The 27,643-nt window shown below is 37.2% G+C and overlaps 1 protein-coding gene across 1 annotated transcript; it reads right to left on the bottom strand.

The window, feature by feature from the left end:
* Positions 1-5,222: 5,222 nt before the first annotated feature.
* On the bottom strand, positions 5,223-27,136 carry LOC136247344 (hypoxia-inducible factor 1-alpha-like). The gene is made up of 10 exons (XM_066038965.1): positions 27,007-27,136; positions 23,547-23,731; positions 21,995-22,098; positions 17,086-17,175; positions 16,244-16,343; positions 12,834-12,922; positions 12,091-12,338; positions 11,104-11,216; positions 10,467-10,614; positions 5,223-6,680 (listed from the first exon to the last, which is right to left on the bottom strand). Exons 1-10 carry the CDS (start codon positions 27,036-27,038, stop codon positions 5,411-5,413), a joined length of 2,379 nt encoding a protein of 792 aa, XP_065895037.1. The 5' UTR covers positions 27,039-27,136; the 3' UTR covers positions 5,223-5,410.
* Between the last annotated feature and the right edge of the window lie 507 nt (positions 27,137-27,643).

Below are 27,643 nucleotides of genomic sequence, written 5' to 3' on the forward strand. Positions count from 1 at the left end.
AGATTTGCAAAAAGGGGTCTTCCATACACCCAATTTACTACCTTTGACAACTCATAACTTCAGATTGGAAATAGCTATTAATTTGCTATTTGGTCAGTAGTGGATACCATCATAGCTTAGTGGATGGAGAAATTTTCAGGTTAATATGTTTCTTGAACATGTCTTCCGAGTTTATAGAATTGGATGTGTGTGAAAGACCCCTTTTCACAAATCCGGTCATATATATATATGACCTGGTCAGATAAAACTGGTCTTATAGCCACATACATAGACTAATCATAGCTTATGATATGAACATTAAGGTAGCAACTTATAATATAGAACTTTGGCCAGCTTGCAGCTGTTGCATAGCACTAATACTGATGATGTAGAGTGCATTCAATAAAAGCATGACAAGTTTTGGATTTTCAAAACTTGGATAGATATCTGGAAAGGCCATATGAATAAGGCTGGTTTTGTTAATCTGTGTCACATAATACCGTGCTTCTTAGCTACAAGGTACAGCAAGCACAGCACTGCATTTTGAGCATATAATTAAGCAGTCACAAAAAGTTACGTTGTTCTGTTGTTTTCATTAAGTGTGGCTAGTGTTTATGTGCATCCATACCTGTACATAGAAATGTTTACGGTGACATAGTACATGAATTCTATGTATTGATTCTACACTTGCCTTTTGATGTATTATTGTGATGAATTAAACTTATGTTTTGTTGATGTTAAGTAAAGGATCACATAGAAACTGAAAGTGAAAACCTGTATGATAAGATGTGTGCTACCGCTAACTGTAAACAATGTACACTAAAGCTGTATACCTTAATTTAGCAATGCAGGAAGTGGTTTAAAAATTGGGGGAAAATATATTCCAAGTAGATAGAACATGAAATGTTTACAATGTCCTGGTGTCCAATTATTTCTAATGTCCAGTCGCAGCAACACATTCAAAGACTTACATATGGGCTACTTGAAATTAAAATGCTTTATATATGTCAAATCAAAACTAATTCAAGCTTTGACCATCTGATTTTAGTAAACTTTGATCATCTGATTTTAGTAAACTTTATTTGTTGTCTATTGTTGTGCTTTGTCTTGTCCTACTCTGTTTTATGTACATATGTATCTTCAGTTGTAGATATGCACAAATTTGTGCGGTTCTAATAACAGTCACTGTCATCTATCTATGCTGCTGTGGATGCTGTAATTTGCTGAAAGGAGGATGGCTTCCTTACTTTCCAGTTAGGGGGTCCATGCTCTCCCCACTCATCAATAAATTTTCCCAATAGCAAGCTGGGAGCATATGTTTCCTAAACAGCAGTTGGATTATACAGCTTGCATACAGTACGTAACTAAGAATACGACTCTTTCAGCTGATCTAGCTAAATGCAGTTACTATAAATTAAAGAGCTGCTTAATACTGAATTCTGGTACATCAAACAAATCAATGATGTTTAATGGCACAAATCAATGATGCTTTGTACTTTATGTTACTGTTTTTACCTGCATCCAAATGTGGCTAAGCATCCTTCACTAAACATTGTCACTTATGTGGCAACTCAAAAGAAGAATTCAATAGAGTTTTAACAGCATAATTAAATTAATCGGTATTGTACAACCAGTTCAGGATAAGGTTTTAGCATTATTAGGGTCGTGTATATCAGTTTGTGCAGAATTTTTTTATAATTATTGTGAATGGATTTGCGAAAAAGGGTCTTCCACACACATCCAATTCTATGAACTTGGAAGACCATAACTAAGTGTTTAAGAAAGATGCAAACCTGAAATTTTCTCCACCTATAACCTATGTTGGTGCTCACCTATGACCAAATTTCAAGTCAATAACTTTTTCCAACCTCAAGTTATGAATTGTCAAAGTTCATAAATTGGATGTGTGTGGAAGACCCCTTTTCGCAAATCCGGTCACATATTATGTAATACTATGTATACACACAAATTTAGTGTTGGACAATAAAACAATAATAATGATATGGGTATTGACTTAATAACTTCAAAATACATTAATGTGAATGGAAATTCAGTCTTAATGTCGCACCTTAAACAATTAAAAATGTTTCACAATTTACTGTGTTACCACTATAAGCAGGTTCAGAATATTTTATACGATTTGTAATTCATGATACTAACTAATGATTCAAAAGTTTAAGTGCCTTATTTTGTTCAGTTGTCTCTTGATTTTCCAACATCCGGTTGCTATTAGTTTTGTTCTCAGAATTCTTATAACAACCACCACTTCATACCAACTAGCTAGATTTGAGAATGTCATTAATTTATGCAGTGTATATAGTGCATCTGTTTTTAACTGCCATTGCTATAGCTATAGCTATATATTATATACAGTAACTATGTCAATTGGTACTTTAGGCACTTAACAGTTCCTCTTAAAGTGATAACTAATAAACAGGTAAATGTTTGGTATGAATTTTATTTGTATATAGCTTTAGGCTCTTGAAATTGAGGGATAATATTACAATGTATTAACAAAAATAAATTGTTTTTGTGGGTTGAAGCTGGGTATTGAAAAATGCAGTCACACATAAAAAATATATATAGCCCTTAGATATAAACTTAAAATAACCCTTGAATACAAGCTAGCTAGGCCAAAATTCCCATGCAACAGAAAGGGGTAGCCAAACTAGATTTGTGCATACATAGTTGCTAGATCATGTGATCTCATTATGGTATCACTCTGAATATAGCACGTCACTAAAGTTTATAAGACACACAAAATCAAACTCATGTCTTTACCACTATTTGATTGCTGTCTAATAAAATATAGTACTGTATCTTCCAATCAGTATTGGCAAGTCTAACCTTCTGTGGTAGTTTTTCTCAGACCCTGTGGGAGCCATAAGTGAACTGGACACTAGTGCATGGCTTTATTGATGAGTTTAAAGTTAATAAAATGTGGGAATTTGTAAAGACTTGTTATAAGACCCCTTTCGTAGATCCAGTCACATGCAAATATGCTTTTAGTTTCTATGATTGAGATGTAAAGGAAAAATATTATACTCCAAGTGATATATGTGACCAGGCCTGCGAAAATAGGGCATGTGGGTACATGATTTTTGCCTACTTTTTCAAACTTTCATCACTCATAACTTTTCGTACCATTATGTTATGGCATTGCAATTTTCAGCTCTTAGTAAGAATATAATTGGCATCATGAGGCAAGTCACAGAATGGAATTATATTTTTCCAGAACCGAAATATGACTTGTAGAGTGATGGGGTGTAGTTTGTGCCCACATGCCCTATTTTCGCAGGCCCGGTCACATATAGTAAGGATGAATGAACATGATTATTGTATGTGTATTAGGAATCTACTACATGTTAAATCAGGAATACTGACTTAGCTATACAGTAGGATTACAAACCAAATCATACACACCACAAAATCAGGTTAACATTTACACAGAGTCATTTGCAATAATTCTATGAAGGATACACATTTTTCTTCTTTGTGGCTGGTATTAAAAATTCTGCAGACTGAATGGATTCAATGATCATGATAAACTGCGGCAAGGAAGTGTTTCACTGACAGACCACAAGTTACAAATTTGCATTAACCAGAAAGTCTGACTCTTACTAGAAATTTGCACTACACTATACACCAACAAACTTATAATGCCTTATCCCTACTTGTACAACTGCTGTAATCCAGGACATGTGTTAGCTACATAATAGGAACAAGTCTATGAGCTGGCAGTAAGAGGAGAGCAAGATGCTGTAGCCAGGATGGCAAGTTTCCAGATATAACTATAACTAGGGATGCGGCGATTATGTTGGCATAATTTCGGGCATAATAGGTATGTGTGGAAATCAGGAATTATGCTAGCATTTTGAGGTGTTTATAAAGCTTTAACAGTAGGAAAATCTGCAGATTGCACAATTCCGTTAAAAAAGATCGAGATACTCTAATAGAGCAGTCAGAAACTCTAATAGAACAGTCATTGAATATTATTTACTCTAATAAAGCAATCATATTGAAATGAAATTCTCTAATACAGCAACCAGCTAAAGAATTCAAGACTATTTGAAGCTTAAACATCAATGAAAATGGTCTGATACAGCAATAAACTGGCATTATTAGCCAATTATGGTGGCATAATTTTGGGAATAATGGGCAATTCTCAAAAGCATAATAGGGGATTTTTTGAGCACTGCTCAAAAGCATAATGCTCAATTTTTGGAGCATAATAGCCTCATGCCTAACTATAACGTTAACATGTGATATTGTGTATATTTCATTTTACAGCCAGACAACCTTTAATCAACACTGTTGTGGACTTGCATACTCCATCTAGACATGTGTATAACTAAAATATTCAGATACCATAGATTTATGAATTACAGTTCTCTTTCCATTTCTGTAATCATTATTTTGGTGTCCCTACTGCACAGCCATTGTTACTAATGTCAAAACAAGTATCCAGGATTCTCTCAGCACTTGATCAATTGCACATTAATTGTGGATACTTCCGGTGAAGGTAATACCCTCCTTTTAAGATCTGCTATCAAACTTTAGAAAAGCTTGCCAAAAATTACATACTATACAATCATCTCAATGAGGTGATTAAAGAGATGTTAATCAACTCTGATAGTTATAAACTTGCTTTGTGACACTCAATTGATTGCATGTGGGATAAAATTTAAATAACATGCATTTATATGATTTCACCAGATACACTGAAAGTACCTTTATTTTGCAGTAACTTAGACGATAGTCTTAGCACTGCATGTAGTTACATAGCATGTACAAGACATGACTTGTACAGTAATGGATTTGTCTGTTGATTAGGAAACGTTAATACCTATCTTCCCTATATTTTAATGTCACCAACTAGTAAGTAGCATTGTGCTTATTTCTTGGTGTTCATGTGATGTTGAAGAATAACTTCCTTGATGTGCATTTCATTAAGTAATCAATAAAATGTATATTATTCACAAACACTGCTATTGAGAATTCACATTATTATTTACGGTCCTTGAACAAATAATGATTGGCTCTATGAAAACTGGTATTATGGTCGCTCCAGAAGTCTTACTCATACACTGTTTTTAGTCAGCAAATGTCTGTGCAAGTATCAAGCTCATAAGAAGTCACATACCATTAAAAGTCCTATAATCAGAAATGCCAAAAACCTGGCTTTTGTAGAATCGGTAAACTGATGTGGCGGTGGGCTTAATAACAATAATCACTACCATGCATTCACTATAAGAAAAGCACATTATGAAATACAAATTATAAGACAGCGAAATCTTTAATAATACTGTATGTACAGTAATTATATACTGTTGCTACTTGTGTTTAACAGGAAAAACATGAGCTCTTGAACATACAAAGTCAAACATAACTTTAGAAAAGTGTTCTTGAAGCAGAAACTACACATTTCAGTTCAGCTGTTGTTTGTAAGAAGCTGATCATGGATGGGTAAATCTGGATAAGAATTGGCATCATTTGATGTTTCCACCAGCAATTCATCAATGATTTGATCAAGGGATGATCCAACAGGGTTAAACAGCAGAGGATTATTGGTACCATTAGGTCCGGCATGCTTGTAAGCAGTTGAAGCAGTCTGGGTAAAGTTAGTACTATTACTGCTAGAGTTTGCTCGCCACAAATTCTGTTTCTCTGGTGCAAAACCTGATAGAATGTCATTGAGTGACTGATCAGTTGGTGGTAAGGTAGTACTAGGATTTGTGTTGACAAACAAGTGGGACGAATTTGAGCTGTGTGAAGAAGAGCTTGTTGTGACATTTTGTGGTGCTACGTTGCTGATACATGTTACAGGTATTCCAAGATCACAGGGTGAAGAAGTCGTTGGTGTTAAAGTCTCCAGTAACTTCAAATCAATATCATCAACAAGGTTGTCAATCTGCTGCAAGGAGAGGTCCTCTGGAGGACTTTGCTCAGCAGACAGTGGTGGATGACATGGCGAAGACATGTATCCTGATGACGGAGAATAATTTGCTTTTGGACTGTGGTAGCTTACAGGTGACAAGCCTAATCCTTGATCAGGTTGGTATTCATGTGGTACTGTAGAATGGTTTTCAGAGAAGGAAGTAGAAGTTGTAAAATTACTAGCATGTGAAACGGCAATATTACCAGCATGTGAAACGGCATTGGGGAGATTTGGTTGTTGTTGTTGCTGCTGCTGCTGCTGCTGCTGTTGTTGTTGCTGCTGCTGCTGTTGTTGTTGCTGCTGCTGCTGTTGTTGTTGTACTGGCGATGCAAAGTTGAAACAGCTGTTACTGGTACATGTGGTATATGGAATGTACAGTTCAGGCCCACGAGTGGTACCACTAGCAGAGCTCAGAGTTGGTGGCACAAATACACTCTCCAAGGTGGGATTGTCTGTGTAGTCTGGAATCATCTTGACTGGTTGAAAACCATTCTCTAACCTTGCAGGCAGGACCCCTGTTCCATATGTATCCATTGCAATATTGCGTGCCTGAAAAAAAGCCTCTTGGGCTGAGTCAGATAAGGGTGTATCAGATATCACACTGGATACATGATTTTCATTCTCTTTTGGTTTATTTTCCCTTTCATTTGCTGGCACTGGTAAATATGCTCTTTTCTGCTCAGGTACAGAACTGTTTGATTCCATGACATATTCTTCATTGTGTTCCACAAGGTTGTACTTGTCTGTCTCACTGTGATCAACACTGAAACAAAGATGAAGAGAATACATAACTATGTGCAGCAAACACATTATTTTAATGAAAAGAGGTGAGTTTTTTTACATCATAGCTAATAGTACATAATTATATTATGCATCTGTATGTGGGAGAGAATTTAATTGCTAATACAAATACACTGTGCTAAGTGAGCTTCGATGAATACAGTAGGACCTCTATTCAAACAACTGTGCGCCAGTTCAATCATAAAAGTTTTCAGATAAGTGAATTTGTTCAAATAAACGAAGCTCATTTATACACAGAGTTCCGTTCAACTACTATAATAGAAAATACACTTACTTATTAAAACGTTCACCTATGATGAAATACTCTAATAGAGCAGTCACTTATACTGTTTGCCAGTATTCAGATAATCAAGGTCCTACTGTACCTTCACTAATGATAGAGAACTGCTGAATAAGGTGGTGCCTTATTATTATGAACTAACAGACTAAGGCCTTGATCGTCTACTTGGCGCAGTGATCATGTCATACAGTTAGAGATAGTACTCTATAGTAGGGATTCTCCCCAAGAAAATGGTATTGCTAATCATGTAATTTTACATAATGAAAATCACCTTCACAGAATAATCAGTAAACCTAATGTCATATGTATCTAGCATTAAAAATAAGAAATCCTTACACTATCTCAAAAAGTCTAAACCCAATTTCTAGCTGCTGGCCCTGACACCCAGTCAGTTTGCCCACAGTTGAAAGGCTACAAGTGCATTGCACAACTTTCAGTTAACGTGACAATAATACACTCATATATGGCATATGCCTATTGAGGTTCTGACAAATATCAAATCTCTATATATTTCATCTTCAATACATCTTATCATTGTCTTCCTTTATAAGAAAACTGTAACAATGTATTTAGTTTTCTTGCATCAACTTGTTTTTTTGTATACATATGTACATCTAGACATTGCAAACTTTATTCGAAATGCTTAAGCTACGACATATTAAGGAATAAATAACAGGCATAAATATATTGCTGTAGATGAAAGCATGATTATGCCCTTATTACATAGAATACTTTACCAAAGGCTAATTCTAGATCAGCAGGGAGATGAATAAACAATTGCGTACCATCATAAAAAGTACTCTAATAGAACAGTCATAAGTAAATCATAACAAAAGTAAATAAAACAAGTACAGTGGAACCTGCCTTAACGGTCACCTGAGTCGGGCGGTCATCTCAACATAGCAGCCATGTGACTACGGTCCCGATCAATTCCCAATCAGTTTGTACAGAAATAGTTTGCATTAAGCGGTCACCTCTATAACACGTATCACAGCCAGCTTTAGCAGTCCCAAACAGCACTTCGCTACACAAAAGGCCTCTCACAAAGCGGCCAGCTACAGCCATTACGATGAATAAACTAGCTGCACTACTTTATACTTCTGTAATACGGAAAAGTTATAAACTCACAGTATAGAAAAGCTCATGGCCACTCCATGGCTTTGCCTCTTCATGTGATTCTAATTAAAGCTCACCTTACTATCTTGATTCCTGGATTTGCAATTGTGTAGTTAACAGTTCAACGTCTTTAAGGAAATCCCTGTTTGTACTCACAGACTTTGTAGCCAGGGATCATAATCAGCTCAATTGCTGTCTCCAAACTCAGAGTGGCTTCACGCTCTTTTCTGCTAATTTGTCTGCTATGTAAGTAAGCGATGTACTGGAGTGTAGCTAAATGCATTTTTATAGCTAAACCTGAGTATATAAGTCCCTGGAACCTTTGTATAAAGGCCAAACCTCAGTTTATGGCCTATGGCTGCTTTATGGAGGATATTGAGTTAGGCAGCTACCTCTCTATAAAGGCAAAATATTTCTGGCCCGAAGGTGACCGCTTTAAACAGGTTCCACTGTATATTATTATTTTAAAAAAAGCAAAAAACAAAAAAAAACAAAAAAAGTCAACTATATAAATTGTTACTGCTAAGTATAGGTTATTTCACAAATCCAAGTATCCTCACTATTTTAGAGACCTGAGGAATGGCACAATAATCACCAAGGGCGAAGCCCGAGGTGATTGTGTACCATGGATTTGGGCAATAACCACTTTAGACTACGGCTTGTACGGCTCTGGTTACTGCCATAATGGTGGCTTCCTGATCTAATTAGTGCTAAAATAACTCACTGGTAGTCTTCCTAGATAAATATGATCATCTTTATAATCCAGTGATGCTTTCTTTACACTTTAGCGATGATTTCTGATGGCTATTGTGACTGGAATCCAGCAAAGCACGTCACGAACATGACAAAAAATTGTCACAGGTATCTAACCAGTTTAGGGCTCAAACGAATAGTGGGTTTTACTATTCGAATATTCTTTATTCACAACTACCGAATATTCGAATATTCTTTTTCAGCATTGGTATATGGACAAGATACAATGTATCAATAATCCTGTTGTACAAGATGTCCCTTTAATACAATTCAGAATCAACATGATTTGATCACAGATATGCTTATGTAGGATCAAGAATTTCTAAGTAATCTACACACTGATGTTATATATTTCCTTTGAAACAAATATTCGAATACTAGAAATGGTATTCGAATATTCGTTTGAGTCCTAAGCCAGTTTAGATACATATCAGTGGGTATCTATTGGAGATTAAATACCTCATTAATGACTACACTTCAAAGCATAATTTGCATACTATAGTCTAATTCCACAAAGTTTGGTAATTACGTAGCTTGTTTACTAATGTAATTAATTACTAATTGGGTTGTAATAACCAGGAGCTTGCAAACAAATATACCAGGGAAATAGTGGAGTGATCTGCCAGTCTGTCTTATCACCTATTTAAAAGTATCGAAAAATGTCGGTTTTAAGTATTCAGTGTGTTGTAGCTCACCAAAGGTAGAAGCTACATGTACCAAATTTTCACATGTTTTATCCCAATTTCTTACCTTCAAGAGCATCCACAGTAAAAGTATCCAACACTTAAGTTTCCAACCATTCTAGATAGTTTTAACTTGATGCTGACTCTACTAGGCGAGCTCCAAAAGGAGTGGGAGGTGGGGGCAACCCGCTGGTAAAGGACTGTTAAAAAAATTAAAGAGGAAGGCATATGGATGAATTAGGCCAAGTTATGAGCCATCCAGGCCTATAAACTAGCTAAAATGAAAGGACATTTACAGAACAGGTCTTTATTCAATACCACACAGCTGTACAGCCACACACAACCATCCCCAGCTTCCATTGGGCCCCCATGGATTGTCACTGTGCTTGGGAAAAGCCCCATCCCCAGGCTGGCCTGAGCTGAAGAATAAATGGCCGATGACCTATCCTTATAATTTCTAGGCATCATGTTAGACACTATGACAGAGAATGGGTGGTTTGGCTATGCGAGACTAGCAACTAAGACTTGCAGATATTTCAAGGAGCGGACAGTAAAAGTTTTAGCCAAAAGCCTTGTTGGAGTTACAGCACTAGACAATAAGAAATATAATTTCTTCCATGTGCACAAACAAGAAGGCAGGTAAAAAATGAGAATGTATGTTGCATTGCATGAAAAAAAACTTACATGGATTTCAACTGCTCCAGCATGCAGCGAAAAAGTGTGAATCAACAAAACATATGCAACATCATAACTGACCGTCCATGAAAAGTAAGAATGTGTTTGCTTTATGACTGTACACTAAAGGGCATGTGAGTTACGGACATTTGTTAAAGAAAGTTTACCATCATCTTCATGCAAACTGGCAAGTTACAAGTGAATGCAGGTGTACCACAATTATAGAACAGGTCTTACTCACTTGATAACTCTGAAAACAAAATTAGCTGCATAAGGAATTTTAGTTCCAGGAATGTAAGTCAATGTCACTGACATCTGCATCCATATCCACTCTCCACTCTTGGTGAGAAACCGGTAGACTGGGCTGACTGCTCTTCCCTGCATCATCACTACAAAACCAAACATACAGTATGTAGTTGGTTGTAAGAGCAACTCTACATGTATATGAGAAATAAAGCACAAGTTCTCCCAATTCAGAAAAATTCTAAAATCATTCTGTGGTCACTACAAAGTATTTTACTAAGAAAACAACTTTTGTCACAAAGTATAAATACAGTAAACAGTGGACCATTTGTTATCCAAACCCCAATATGTCTCAGAAAATGGTAGAAGTGTTTAGATAAGCGAATTGCTCAGATAACCAAAGCCCAATCATTTATATACAGTACAGAACTCTGTTGAAATACTCTAATAGAACATACACTTGTACTCCAAATACTTTAATAAAGTAGTCATTTCTAAACAAGCATATGGATAAATGAGAGTCGGATAAGTGAGGGTCTACTGTACTGTTGTTTCATTAAACAAGGTGTATTATCACAGCAAACGTACACAATCATGCACTACTCTTTACAGAGAACTAGGTCACACATTCGTACATTTTTTCTGACAGACGTGATGGTCAGAATTCTTAAAGTCTCTTGGATGGAAGAAGTCGATAATTTTCTGTCCAACCATATCTTTAGCATCAAAACCAATCACTTTCTTTACTCTACAGAAAAGAATATATACAATAACATACCAGAGGTTTCTTTGTATACGCTATCCAAGAATCGATACTATGCATTCAGTAAAATTTGCATACACCTGTATGCAGTAGTGCCAGTATCACCTTTCTAATTCTGCTATTACTTCATTAACTTTACAAACAGTGAACAAGAAAATAGAACAACTTGTTACTGTATGTTTAACAGAATTGGGTTGCAGCTCTAGATAGAAGAACCAATTGTGCAGTACTTTTAGTATAGAGAAATAAAGCCTATTTAAACAACCAGTAAATTTTTTAGACCTGACATAATTACATTGTCACCATGAAATAGTGAATCCAAGGTGCTTACAAAATGATTGTAACTTAGGAACAAAGTAATATACAGAGCTTTTTTACACCATCATGTTTGCCATGAATAGGAGAATCAATTGCTGGGTAAGTTTCTCCTTGTATCGCCATTCCTCAGTGCATATAGTTGATTTCAGTGTCAATCTTCTGAGTGCCTCTTGAGTAGGTGATTAAGATGATGGCCATGCTTTCATCATTAGGGCCTTTTTTCGCTAAGAACAAAGCCTTCAAAAGTTTATGGAATTTAATGCACAGGTATTTTTATTACCCATTGTAATCAATCCATTATACTGTAAAATTTAAGCTTGCACAGTTGTGTTGGATTTTTACAGATCTGGTCACCCTTGAGTTTGCTAAAACACTGACCTGTTACATCAGTGAAACATACGTAGGAATAATTTGACATAGCCTAATGTTACTAAGCAGCCAAATTTGATTTTTGTACAGCAATCGACAATAGGTCGTACTTAATCATTATCAAACAACACTCATTGTATTCAATAATCATGTCACTCCATATACAGCCCACCTGACATCAACAGCAGTGAACTTCATATCCAAGGTTGAAGTCCCAGAAAATGTGCTATGCTGGATAGTCAACTCCATGATGACTGGTGACTCTATTAAATGACACTCTGCAACTAGCCCAAGTACTTGGTAGTTATGTTGTATGCCTGATGGCATGGCAACATAGTTCTTGTTGTTGGCACTGATGTTGCTTTGTAGAACACCATCATCTTTGGAAGCAACCTTGAGGAATCCACTGATGTGTATCATCTATGAGAAAACAATAAGTAAAGGGTTATACCATTAGAGTTGGTGGACTGCTCTATTAGTACACACAGACGCATGCACGCACGCACACACACCACAAACTAGGGCTGAAATGATCATGGCTTTTTTAAATATTCGAGTACTCCCTGGAGTTAATGATCGAGTACTAACGAATACTGGCTACTTGTAGTCTGACATTTTTTATACTGACTGTAAGCAGTTTATAGCTTTTTACAAGTAACAACAACAATGATACACACACTGTGTTAAAGTACTGATGTTAGTGTTCCTGAAAAAAAAAAAAAAGCCTATAAAACTCTTTATTCTTCATTGTGTCACTCACTGATGGCAGCATGGAAAATGCATCATGTGAGCTGGGTTAGCGAGTACTTGAGTACCAATTTTACTATCCGAGTACCTAAATCCTTAATGAGTACTCAAGTAGCATTTCAGCCCTATTACAAACACAACACACCTACAAGAGCAAGAGTAACTTACGTTGTAGCCACCAAACTTTGAAACCTGTGACCTCATACCAGTCATTGATGACCTCACACGGACACAAAATTGTCGCCAAACTTGATTACCTATGAGAGCAAATATGCTTGCATTGGTATTATGTATATACAAGTTGTTACTCTCCATTAGATTACATAGTTTATAAAGCACTAGTAGCTACATAGAGGGAAACTTTGGTGGGGGAAATCTTTGGCAAATTTGGTGATTTGCCACAAATTTGCCAATGTTTCAACCTGCCAATTACTTGTAGCACCTCACATTAGCATCTTTATAGCTAAACAATGAGCTTGAATTCGCCAAATTTTATTTCGCCAAATGCAATTTAGTTTGCTATTTGCCAAAGTTTACTGCTGCCGAAGTTTCTCTCTATACAGTACCTTGATACCAAACATGAACAAACATGCCACAATACAAATACAGATCTTTTCTTTATGCCGAAAGTAACAGCTCAGACAATAATTGTTTCTAAAAAAATACACAATAGGCAGATGAATATAGCAAACTGATTATTTGCACAGTTAATAATGGGAAATTTCAGGTTATAGAAAAGAGTGGTTTTTGTGTGATAAATTTTATGCCAAAAAACCCCAAAACTTTATGATGTACTGTATGATATGGAAACGAAGCTACGTTCATAATCATATTCACTCTTAGTCTCACATATACAATTTACTCTACTGTAAACCATGAATATCTCCAACATATTCACAAACTGATCCATCAGCTTATTCATTTTGCTCACAAAGCCATACACAAGGTAGTCCTAATAATCAGTATTCATGCATTGTAGGTTGTTAAACAATAAGATGAAAGAAAAAAAAGGAACATTTATGAAACAATGTACGTGGAAACTGATAAGAGGCAGTTACAATTTTATGACTATATACGTACATGCACACAGACCAATCATATATTCTGCATACAGTGTACATGTACACAATTGCCATATGTGACCTGCTGAGCAAAAAACTGACTTATTGCATTGTTTGCAAACTTTATTTGTGACCGGGCCTACAAAAATAGGACATGTGGGCACATAAAAATTGCCTACTTTTTCAAACTTTGAAGTGTCATAACTTTGTATTCCATGACTCTGTGACCATCAGCTTATTAAGCGTTTAGCTGGCTTTACAATACAAGTTACAGAATGAAATTATTCTATCCCAGTACTGAGATATTACATGTTATGTGATGGGATTTAGTATGTGCCCAAAGGCCCTATTTCCGCAGGCCTGGTCACATTTTGACTTCTTTGATGTCTAGATGGGAAAACAATGGCCTATTAAAGTTTCAGCCTTATCTGGAAATAGTTTTGGATTTATAGGACAGCAAAAAGTACAAAACAATCAATTAGATTAGTACAGTGCCCATATGAAAACCAAATTACAGACACTCATTTAATTGGTCATAAGTCTTGAGTGCAACAGGGTACGGAGTTGGGACTTGTGTCATTATGTTCACCATGAACTGGGATATTCATCATGTTTGGCCTATACACATGCCACTAAGCAACAAACAAAGATATCCTTATTCTCGATGAAAAGGCAAATCTAGTGATGTATTAGATATTTCAATTTGAGTCTTTTCACTGATTACCAAAGCAATTAAAACGTGTGTAAAAGTACATGCTTTTATTACCCAATGGCGTTTCTCTCAATTATGCAAACGAGTCGGGTTTTTGCTCAGCAGATCACGTAATATATAAAAACAACAACAAAAGCCTTCTGGAGCTTACAAAACACTAGTACAATTACCACCTAGTGAACCAGTACTGGTGGATGCTCAAGTACGCTGTAAGTCTGTATCAGGTACATACAAATCCTCATGGGGTAATACCCACAGCAGGACTATGAAATGTCTCGCAGGTTGAGATCACATACGTATGTAAATTCACAATGACTTGAACACTACTGAGACATGGACATGCAATTAAGCATTGGTTTCCTAGATCACTGGGTTCCCATTATACAGCTGTACGGTTATACATGTAAATACACACAAACACACACACACAAAAATATAATAAAGACTCACACACGCACGTGCACACACACACATGTACGCACGAGCAAACGCACACACACACACACTGACACAAAAGCAAAGCCTACAGCAGCCATGCAAAACACAGCTAATGCTGCTCACCAAACCAGCACTGGGATGCTTGTCCGCCACTCAGGCACTTGAGCCTTGTGTAGGAAAATCCTCCTGGGCAGGGCTAGTAACCTGCAGGAGGACTGTCCAGGTCCCAAGGAGAGAGGTCACAGAATCCAAAGTTCCACAACTACCCCAACACTGTTTAACGAGACAAGGACAGTTGGACATTTTCTTCCCCAGTAAACACTAGTGCTGTACACCTACAAAATTTTTGTCACAGGTTAATTGCCTACCAATAATTGGCAATAACCAGTTAATTGGTTTGTTTGTATATTGGCAGACATAACACGCGAGTCAACAAGCCTGCTGGAAGGTTTAGGGTGGTACCAAAGTGACCATCAACATCTTGTCTAGCAATAACAGTTATTACAATCACATATTTACACATTCTTTGAGGTTATGTTATGATGTTAACACTTGTCAGCAAGGGTGATTTATGGTTTACCAAGTGGGTGGGCAATAACTGGTTTAAAGGTTTCTTCACCTGGTATTGGCTGACCTAGACAACACCAGTTAATAACCAGTTAATTGGACACTGGTGTACAGCACTAGTAAACACCAGGTATCCATTGACATTACAGTTGGGCTGGCTGCTTCCCCAGTTTACACCAGGCCACCAGGTCCACAATATATAGCTGGGTAGACTGGAGTAACACACACACGCACGCACGCACACACACACACGCACATATACGCACGCACACACACACACACATATACGCACGCACACACACACACACATATACGCACGCACGCACACACACACACACATATACGCACGCACACACACATATACGCACGCACACACACACACACACATATACGCACACACACACACACATATACGCACGCACACACACACATATACGCACACACACACACATATACGCACGCACACACACACACACACATATACGCACGCACACACACACATATACGCACGCACACACACACACACACACACGCACACACATATATACGCACGCACACACACACACACACACACACACACACACACACACACACACACACACACACACACACACACACACACACACACACACACACACACACACACACACACACACACACACACACACACACACACACACACACACACACACACACACACACACATATACGCACACACTATGTATGTACATGTACTACACAGATAGCATGAATAGACATACATTTACACACAAATAGACACCATTATCAATTTATTATACCCTCAATCAGGTCAGCATTGCTTAACTCCAGATTCTTCTTAATTGTCTCCTGATCCTCACTATGGCCCACCTCATATAGGGTATGGCCTGTCATCTCTGACTACAGACAATATTATATGTGACCGGATTTGCGAAAAGGTACCTTTTCCACACATTTGACATACCAGCAAACAAAATAATGTAACACTTGACTCCTTATACCAATTAACTTGCTCTTAGTATCAAAATGTAGCCAGATACTGTGGCTACATTCATTGAAAATTTCAAGCAATTATATGCTATGATCAAAAAGTTATGAAGCTTTGAAGTCCAAAAAATGGGTCAAATTTTGTGTGTGAAAAAGGTACCTTTTCGCAAATCCGGTCACATATAACTTTACAACTTGTTACATAACTACCTGCATTGCAAGGCTTAGTCTGACACACAAAGGAAACACAAAGGCACAGCCTGGTAAACTGATATTTTAATGTGATTTATTGCCAGTCATCATCAATGGATCAAATTACCAACTGGCTTCTGATTACAAAGAAGACGCTTGCATACCATAAAATGCAAACAATGGCTAGATAAGTATTTAGTTTCTGTGTATGTGCATGCGTGTGTGTGTGTGTGTGTGTGTGTGTGTGTGTGTGTGTGTGTGTGTGTGTGCGTGTGTGTGTGTGTGTGCGCGCGTATGTGTGTATGTGTGCGTGGGTGGATGTGTTGTGTATGCGCAATGTGTGTGATGTGCCTGTGTATGCGCAATGTGTGTGTGTGCTTGTGTGTGCATATATGCACATGTCCATACATTAGGATACTTTACAGATAGAATATTCACCTGTGGCTTACAATCAAGTACTCACCGGTGTTAAACTGATATAGTCTGCACAATCACCAGACACATACAACACTGTACCCATGTGATCCACTATCATCAGAAATCCATCAAGTGCCTGAAATAATAAAATTCCAACAACAAAAAACTTGGACAACCACACACACACACAAATCTTGAATTTTTTGCCAAAAAATAAATAAATAAAAATTACAGGAAACTGGACTCAGCCAGCCCATGACCAATTGTACATAGGTATACCTGGTTTAAAAATATTTAAGTGCAAAATCTATATACGTACAAAGTAGAACATCCTTTGTACAAACCATATTCTAATTCAAAAGGCTGTGTACTGTGTTTTTCAGGTTTCTTGCGAAAATCAAAACATAAATGTGATCCCCGGCATGTGAGCACGTGAATAATTGCACACTAGAGAAGGTGGAGAACATCTTAAAAGTCTGGAGAAGAAATTATTGAGGAGTTTTGTATGGTGTTCCTGAACCTGAAAAACATGGTATCAAATAATTGCACGTGAATGTATGCATGTGATCTTTTTCCAATTTGTACTTTCACAAGAAACCTGAAAAACATGGTATAGACATATTATAATCTTGCATGAACATACAGCAGAAAAGTCATTTTAGCTGCATACTATACTTGATTTTCCAGTCCATTTCACGATAACTTAGTTTGTTTTGCAAACATTTCACAATAATTGTTTTCACAAATACATCCTGTCTATTATAAATAACTATCCCCCATTATTAGAAAAAAAACTGCAATAGGTGAATCACCTAGAGAAGTCCTATATATACCTATAGCACAAGCAAAGAGAAGCCATGAAGTATTAACTAATTGACAATTTCCTTTGTTTCAAATTCAGTATAAACAGAGTAAGGTATCAGATTTACTGAACAACATAAAATTTTGTGTAAAGAAAACTTTTGGCAGAGCCTGTTTACATGTCTTATACTTGGGCCTCATCACATGTACTATTGTTAACACAGCCACTCAACACATACAGTAATTATGCACACAAAATAGCTGGACACACACACTACACACACACACACACACACACACACACACACACACACACACACACACACGCACGCACGCATGTATGCACACGTCCATAGACATGCACACACACTATACGCACACACTATACACACTTTCACAACAAATTGATGTTATGCTACATGTAACTACTTCAAAAATCCAGGTATTCAGTTGCAAATATCAAGGCGTTCTCTGAACACCATTGCCTAAATGTACATAGACAATGGCATGCAGAGTTTACTTTGTTGTGTGAAAGGTTCTTATTTACGACGAAACCTGATATCAGGTGTATTTTGTAATAAGACATCTGACTCAATAGGACACTTGTTTACAACCACCCACAGTGGATGCAATAATTAGTCTCTTAAACTCATCATGGGTTTAATCTACAAAACGTGTACTTTATTCTTCATATGTATACTTTATTGCCCACCAGCTGTACAACAAAACTTGAAAAACTACCATAATGAAGAAATTTCACCCATGAAATACTTTGTGCCTGTACCTTTGTTCGCCATAATGTACATACGTAGACAGCCAATGCTGGTATTGGCTCTTTGCATTCACTGCCAATCTATGAAGCCTCGAATGCATGTTAACAATCCATTATTACACTCCATGGTCTGCTGCAACGTCTCGAAACTTTGAAACATGCTTGGTGTTTACAATAGGAAAACTCTATACGCTGCTCACTACTTACATGTCGTTGTCTAAAATTTCTAACATGACATCACATTCTTCAAGAATATAAAAAACTCATTGGTTGTCTCTAGTGACAGTAAGGAGTTTTGACTCCTCGAAGATACCTTTCATAAGTGTTGAACTACTACATTGTTTGGCTTCCACCCAGAAAACAAACATGTAAGCATAATAGGCATAGTTTTGATATCAAAGAAATGTGTGAAACATCATACATAAATATTACCACGACTGTGCCATAATAGAACAATACATGGTTATTTTATTCAATCTTAATTTGCTATCAATTTTAGTACAATACAATTAATCTACCGAGCAGGAAAATAGAAACCCTCAGGAACTACTAGTGAAGACTTGCAGCATCTATAGATTGCATCTCTACCATCTTTTTCCACACATTTATACTTTAGTGTTGCAAGGTTTCTTATTTATTTCACTACTTCCAAATTTTTCCACGACTGAAAAACTACAATGTCACCTACACTGTATGATACCCTCTAACTAACCGGATTTATGAAAAAGGGTCTTCTACACACATCCAATTCTATGAACTTGGAAGACCATAACTTAGTGTTCAAGTAACATATTAACTTTTCCTTTTCCATCCACTAAGCTACAGTATGTTGGTGCTCACTACTGACCAAATTTCAAGTAAATAGACTTTTCCAACATGAAGTTATGAGTCATCAAGGTTAGCAAATTGGAGACTCCTTTCGCAAATTCGGTCACGTAAGTACCACGTAAATACAGGCATAATGGAAAATGCTATGAACACTGACAACAAAAGTATACAAGTTATTTATACTAAATAATAGTTTGACACCAAGACCAAGGGAACTAAGTGATTTAGTAACCCTAATGGCCTGAGGCTGTAGCATCCCGAGCGCAGCGAGGGCACTACTAAGGACCTAAGGGGTTACTAAATCGCTTAGTTCCCGTTGGTCGTGGTGTCTAACTTATGGTTTAAAGTACGTACCTGATAGCCAGAGCATGAGTGTGGGATGAAAGAGCAATGCAGAACAGCGGAACGCTTGGCAGAATGGTTTCTTCCTGAAGTCCTTACAGCGCCCACAAAAATAATTATTCTATGGTTTAAAGTATGTACCTGATAGCCAGAGCATGAGTGTGGGATGAAAGAGCAATGCAGAACAGCAGAACGTTCGGCAGAATGGTTTCTTCCTGAAGTCCTTACAGTGCCCACAAAAATAATTATTTGACCGGCAGCCAAAGTAACAGCTAGAGCTACAGTAGATAAGCCGCTTAGTACTATTTGTCCAGAATTATTTGCGGGACACAGAGAAGAAGAGTACTACCGTATTATCAAGTACTGCAGTGTGCCTTTCGTGTTATAATTATTTATCATGTACAAAATTGCTTGAGGGCGGGTTACTAAGTGAACATGTGTAGGTGACTAAGTGAGCATGTCAGGTGATTAAGTGATTTAGTAAACCTGTAAATGAGCCATACTATAGTCTAAATATCTAATAATTAACCTGGAGAAATTTTATATTACCAACAAAAAGATGAAGAGTTACAAAAGACTTTTAATGAACATCACTATCACGAGGGTAATCAATAACAGGTTACCATGGCATGTTTGCTACATGTACGTATTTTAATTACTAACCATGGCAATGATGGCATATGTCAATGTCTACTGGTTCAGCTAATATACCATGGGTTAATGTGGGGGGGCAGGTTAGCTATTGCTCCCCCTCCCACCCAGGTTTATACATAAAGCCTTGAGAAATGGAAATGTATAATTGAATGGCCAATATTCAATGGCATCACAGTAAAATTTCACCAAATTTGAGTATATTTACGTACACCTAAATTTTCAACGTTTTCCTGGGGGAGCATGTCCCCAGACTCCTCTAGAATCTGAAGCGGCTTATTTCCTCCCCCCCCCCCCCCCCCCTTCCCCAGCTTAATATTTTTGGTATACAGTATCCTACTCATTGAAATACACAGAGATAAACATAAACTCAAATGGACAAAACCTGTATATATACCATGCGTTTACTTGCTGATGGAGAAGATATCATTATATGTGGTACATGAATTTCACGTACTTATTCAGCCCATAAAATTATGTATGATAAAATTTTATTGTCAAAACAGTTGTTGTTTTAGCATTGTGCATTTCCCATGCATTGTTGAATTCTTGTTTGGATTACGAGTATAGCTGGAAAACTCAATAGGATGACACTTTGGTGAATTTGCATTGGTGGGATTTTGGCCAGAAAAAAGATAGGTGGATTTGCTAATACAGATTTGTATAGGACAAACAATTTGGTGAATTATAGTTCGGCAAAGCACTGCTCACTGATCAAATTCACCAAACTTCCTTCCAATTTCTGGCTATATGGCATAGTGATTTATGTGCATCTTTAAGTGTTAAATTACATGGTAAAAATGTTTTTTTTTTGTTGTTGTCATTTTGCTATTCGAATCACCAACTTGTTTTATGGACTTTGCCAGTTCATGGTAAACATACTGAACAACATCCCGTTTTCGTAGACAGCAGCAGAGCCTGTAATTTATTTCAATATAGTTGCTGTATCGCTCCCACTGTCTAGCAATATAATTCTATTCAAAGAATTAGTTTACAAAACACTGTAACTTTTGCCAGTCTACTGAAAGTCCGTTCTACATGAAAGTCAAAGTATTGCAAACATTGCAGGATTTTGCTCAGCTGATAACGTCAACTTTTGATTCATGGCTGTCACTATAATATGCAACTTTTCAAAAAAGTAATGCATATACGTATATCATACATTCATTGTTTGTCAATAATATAATTGCTGCTACTGACACATGCCACCCTACAGACACACACATACGCAACACTACGTATGCACACACACAGAGGGGCTTCCCTAAAGAGCGGTGCAGCACCACTCTACTTTACCCAAAATTCTTTTGATGTGGTAAAAGGAATGTGTATAATTAGCAAATTGACTTTGATGTTGGTGACAAATCAACAGTTTTACCGCTCTAGTTTATTTTGCTGGGGAAAGCTCTGACACATGCACACACTACATACGGATACATGCATGCAGACACACAAACACACTACATACAGACACACAAACACACTACATACAGACACACAAACACACTACATACAGAGTACACTATACTACAGCGCATGTATGCACAATATTCATACATACTTTAGACAGTAGTGATGAGAATATATCAGAACTATTTCCATTGGTCTGTGAAGTTGCGTTCTGCCCTACAATACCATTAACCCTTTCTGGGTCTGAAATACCAGCTAAATGCACAAAAATAAATAAATATATAAATAAACTAAAACAGCAAAACACAGTCACCCAGCCCTCTAAGGTACACGTATAAAGGATGGTAGATAATAAGATTTAGATATGGTTTGGCAGTCTAAACAAAGGAAAGTTTACTTCTATTCAATGCCATATGTACAACAATATGGTTTTTATCAAGGTGACCTACATGGTAACAATACTTTCTTAAAACTCCCTATAAAAAATACACACTGAGTGCTTGGAAATATTCGAGTTTGAGAAAATGCAAACTAGAAGGGTTTTCGTTACTACCTAGAAACTGAAAGTAAGTACATGGCACTTAATGTATGTATGTATGTATGACCGGACCTACAAAAAAAATGACAGCAAAGATAGATACGTGGGTATGTACTACATCCTATTACATAAAAGGTTATATAACAACAAAAGAATTTAGTAATCTGTAACTTGTCACAAAACCTGTAGCTGGTAAGACACAAAAGTCTTTAACAGATTTAGAAGATGAGCTAAGTGGTAGCTAGGCACAAAAATACTGCAATTAACGCTTTATCGAGAAACCAATGACATTATAACCAAATGTCAAATGTACTTGTCATCATTGTCAGTGCAAGAATATAGTGAAGATAACATTTGTGGTAATATCTGTGTAGAGGAGACAGGGAGGGAGTAAAGGGGAGTGACAATTTGAAGCCATCAAGAGATTTAATAATATTCAGCAGGCCAAAGGCATGCTATTTTCTGAAGCAATTTTTGATTAAACGATGGATTATACGATGATAGTGGAATGCATACCCAAAACAGAAACATGTTAATTGCATAGCTAAGGGAAAAATAGTGATATCATTAATTAACTGGAATGAAATGACTACATATATATAGATCATATCAATAACGGGCACAGGATTATAGACACCATGCATATATATAAAAGATTTCCAACTTTAATTGTAATGAAACAATACATGGTTGTAATGTTTAAATGAAACAAATGCTACACATACAGATTTCACAAAATTTGTGTAAAACAGAAAATCTGTCGTACCCATAAAATTTCAGGAAACAACACTTATTCTCAGCACCAAAAAGGTGGAGCCATAATACTGTTAATATTGTACTAGCACCAATATTAAAGGAAAGTAGAATGGGAGCTATTTTGCTCTTTACCTGACTTCAAACGTATACACATATATACCTAAATTTTGTACATTACGGGACTAGATGGTTATAGGTCTTACTGGTTGACCACTTTAAATGCATCACATACCTCTCAAAACAATGGTATGAAAACAACACACATGCATACATTTATGATATGCATTAACAAAACAACAACAATAAAATGTGCGTTATATTAGAGGCAATAAAACTGTAAGGATGAAGCCAGATTCATTGTGTTCTTCCTACTGAGAACTTCGTAAATTATGCTTCACTATCTGCATACCTTCTTGAAGAAACTTCTGGAATTTCAGGTAGGTACTTGTCAGACGTATCACTGAAATCTTGTCCTTTGTTAGTGCACTGTCTTCTGGAAAGGGTAGCAATGTTCCCAGTACTGTCATCTGAGCATTCTGATCACTACGCCGTTCAGTAGTGGTCCTTTTCCCCAATCTTTTACCACCTTCACCACTGTAAAAAAAAAAAACAGAGAGTTATCAGAGTTCCATATATGCACATGCTTAGCCATTCATATTTAGTGTAAAATTAAGGAATATTTGAAATACATGACTTGTGTAGTAGGGCTGAGCGATACCGCCATTTTAGTATCACAATCGATACTAAAGCCACTATTCACGATACTGAATAATTCACGATACTTACAAATCATAGCTGGTGCCACATAATGTATTCCTCAGCATTCCTGCAGGAAGTCCTTATAGGTGATAGCAAACTAGCCACTATCATCCTTGTTTACAGCAACAGTTATGCACCTATCAATGTTATCCCCCACCTCCCCCCTCCCGGGCATAGCGGGGGAAATGGTGGGGATTTGACTTTTTGAAAAATCAAATTCTCCACCCACTGGGGAACAACTAGTGGTCAAATCTCCATGTAGTATCGCTGGAATAAACTTTAGGAAACAGATCAATTCTTATAGCTCGCAAGCTAAAGCAAACGCCTAAAATTTCAAACAGTCAAATGCCCCACTAGTAGGGCAAAATTTCTGATCAAATCGGCGAAAATCCCCCACTAATCCCTTAGTAAGCCCGGGAGGGGGGTAGTGGGGCTTAACATTGATAGGTGCATTATTGTAACACATGCTTTGAGGTTGTTATGGTGTTCACCTCTCTCCAGGGGAAACCAGATGGGTGGACTTTATCATTTACAAGGATTCTTAGCCAACTAGGCATAACAAATGGATTTTTAATGACAGTAATGTACAGGCATGGTATCACGATAGTTAATAACAAAATATCGCGATATCGATACTTTCAAAATATAGCGATATATCGCTAAAACGGTAGTATTGCTCAGCCCTATTGTGTAGTACTCTGGCAGCAGTGATAGATCACAAGTCATGCTTTTTCTCATCATCTTCCAGCTATATGTAGCTAAAAGTTAAGGCCATTTACTTCCTTTGTTCTTCTAGGTCAAACTGCTGAGGCAAGGGGATGTCACGTAGATATGTGCTATAGGTAGATCTGCAACCGCGGTCAGTCTTGACCAGCCGAAATTTCGCTGTGACCTGTGACTAACTGTTTCGTAAAATTGATTTTGCATCTGAATGTGTGTCCCAGTAATCAATTACTGAAAATTCAAATGGCCATTATGCTTTGTTTTCAGTTATGTTCCACCTGTTTCACAGTGTTACAAATAAAGAACAATAGGAGAAGCATCTCTGCAATCAATCCAGTTGCTACGTCAGCAAAGAGAACTGGAACACAAAGGAGGACAAAGGTAAGTCGATGACGCAAACAATACATACTGCGGTTGACGAAAAGGCACGTGTAGGAACAAAGCGATGCCAAACATTGGCCTCTAGCATTATTCATTGTTGAGTTATGCTTGGCTGGAGGCATCGGTTAGACAGCATAATACTCTGTTAATTTAGAAAAAAAAATTTAAAGTTTTCGTAGAAATTTGTTGGAACGGTTTAGGGTTGCTCTGAAGACACCTAATACTGCCAAGCTGGAAAATTATGGCTGTTTTTGTTTGTGTCATATTTTTTGGGCAAAATTTACACTCAGGCAATGCCATAATTTAGACCACAGCAAGGTGAAACACTCGAATTTCATTGGGTACTTACAAGCAATCTTTGATCGGTACCTTAGCAATGATATTTCAATAGAATGATTGCACATTAGACGCGCTAAGAAAAACCTGTGGCAAGAATCCATTGCCACAATGTATGAAAATTGCATATTCGATTCTACTGCCACAATGCAAGTATGGATAGCTTAGATATTACAGTGTTACATTCACCTATTATAAGGTATTAATATACTAAAAGGATGAGAGCGTAGCTGGTCTGGTTTCTGAAATTACGATAAAATTCTGCCTTTTTATTTATTTAATTTATTTATTAATGCTTTACAGCACAAGTGCTGAAGGTCTGCAGGACACCTGGTCCTACAGCCTGTTTAAAACTTTAGCTACACACATAAGGTTTTTGCTAGTACGCTCACAAAGCCAGATGCCTATTCACGTTTACCATTGTGTAAAATAGTTTTTCTGACACAATTATGAAGAAAGAAAACAGTTTAGCCTTGCCAATTCAATTTGCGGATGGACCTGTTTTGGAAAATGCGTGGGGGACTACATGCTATTTTCGCCGTGAAGCCACAAAGCAAACCGGCTATGCTCTCACTACTCTAGTATGCTAGTACCTGATAACAGACAATTATCAACACCGACGTAGTTTGGCTGTAGTCACTCTACAATAATAGGAAAATGTAACACACAATTTTCCCAGCACCTATCTGTACAAATGCCACACATTTCAGTTGAATGCCGCACCTGTGACGTCACATGCAACCGCTCTATGTGTTGGAAGTTTTTATCCTTAACCGTTGGCTGGGCACGAGTTAGATTAGATTAGATTATCAATTTTTGTCAAAGACATGGGTACACAAAAGGCACAGCTTGCAAACGTGCTCCCCATACAGAACATACAAGTACAAAAAACAAACACATAACAGTAACACAAAAACAAAACACAAAACAATAACATTAGAATACACGAATTGAAAAACAAAACAGTTACAAGATTATGCAAAAAGAAAACGACGAAGTGCAGTCCGGAACGCAACTGGATTAGTCAATTTTAGAATACGATGGGGAATGGTGTTCCATAGGAAGGGAGAGTTGATGAAAAAGGAAAAACGCCGGGAGTTAATAGTGGAGGATGGAATAAATAACGACATTGGATGAGATCTAGTGACGGTGGTAGAAAATTGAAAATACTTAGAAAATGGGATAGCAACTCTATTATGTAAAATATCATGAGTCAGACTGGTCGAAAAGTAAGATCTTCTGGTATGAAGAGTTGGCCAATGAAGTTCCTGTAGGCAAGAGTCTGAAGACCTAGAGTTTGGTGGATTTGACTTGTGTTTGAATGCAGTCACAGGTCTACCTACAGTGAGTGCCTGTGTGTCACTCCTTGTAAGGGTAGCATAAGTACAGCACCAAAGTTGTAGTACTTTGCTTATAAACCCTCCAGTACAAAAACGTTAACCTGTAGGTGTTGAAATGAAGCGCATTAATTACAAATCCAGGTGTGCTTATTTATAACAAAGAACGATACGCGTATTGTACAAGGTGTTCGATGTAAACAACATGAAGGAGACGACGCGCTAGGCACTGTCACAAGCATGTTTACTGACCTGTAAACACGAAACTATTGTTTCATAGACTGTATGCATACGTAACTTCAATGCACAGACAACTATAATCGTATCGCTCACCTTGGGTAAACGTTAACAGTATTCCGAGGCATCACTAATCATCAAGTGTCAATTAAACATGTGCAAACCCGGCCAGTCTACCGACTTTTGTAAACAACAATTTTGCGGTGTCACGTGCAGACTATAGATCGTGATATGTGACGTTTATAATTATTAACCACTAATTGCGCTATCCGGTCACAAGGCGCGCGCCATAGATAACCGGAATATTTAGCATATATAGAACCAATTTGCGCAGTTAGCTAGAATTGTCTAGACAGCCCAAGCGCTTGACCTCTATGACATTCCTGGAAGGTTACTAATGTCCAAGCCTCAATTGAGATTTCATATCTTTATTAGCTAGCTATGTCAAAAGCCTTGAGATGTTGACACCAGGTTCACTAGCAAATACATAGCTAGCTAGCTAGCTACTCCATACATTATAATCATGTTAATAAAGGTCTGTTATTGAATGTAACTAGTAGTGTTTCTGAGAGGTAGCAGTGTCATCATGAATGGGTCACATTATAGTGAGGCTCATGCAGGGCCCAAATTTGAATGTTATATGGCCAGGAACACCAAACTACATGTCACATGCATTTATGTCAGTTGAGCATTGAGCTTGCAAATTAGAAAAAACTTAACCTCCAACGTTAAA

Source organism: Dysidea avara, chromosome 2, assembly GCF_963678975.1.
Source record: "Dysidea avara chromosome 2, odDysAvar1.4, whole genome shotgun sequence".
Taxonomy (NCBI): Eukaryota; Metazoa; Porifera; class Demospongiae; order Dictyoceratida; family Dysideidae; genus Dysidea; species Dysidea avara.

Excerpts from the sequence above, each read along its gene's own strand:
- LOC136247344 (XM_066038965.1), bottom strand. The coding sequence starts at position 27,038 with ATGCCTCGGAATACTGTTAACGTTTACCCAAG. Across the intron at positions 12,923-16,243 it reads CAATGCTGACCTGATTGAGG|GTAATCAAGTTTGGCGACAA; the intron begins GTATAATAAATT and ends TTGCTCTCATAG. Across the intron at positions 6,681-10,466 it reads TTTGTTTTCAGAGTTATCAA|TGTTGATCACAGTGAGACAG; the intron begins GTGAGTAAGACC and ends TCTTTGTTTCAG.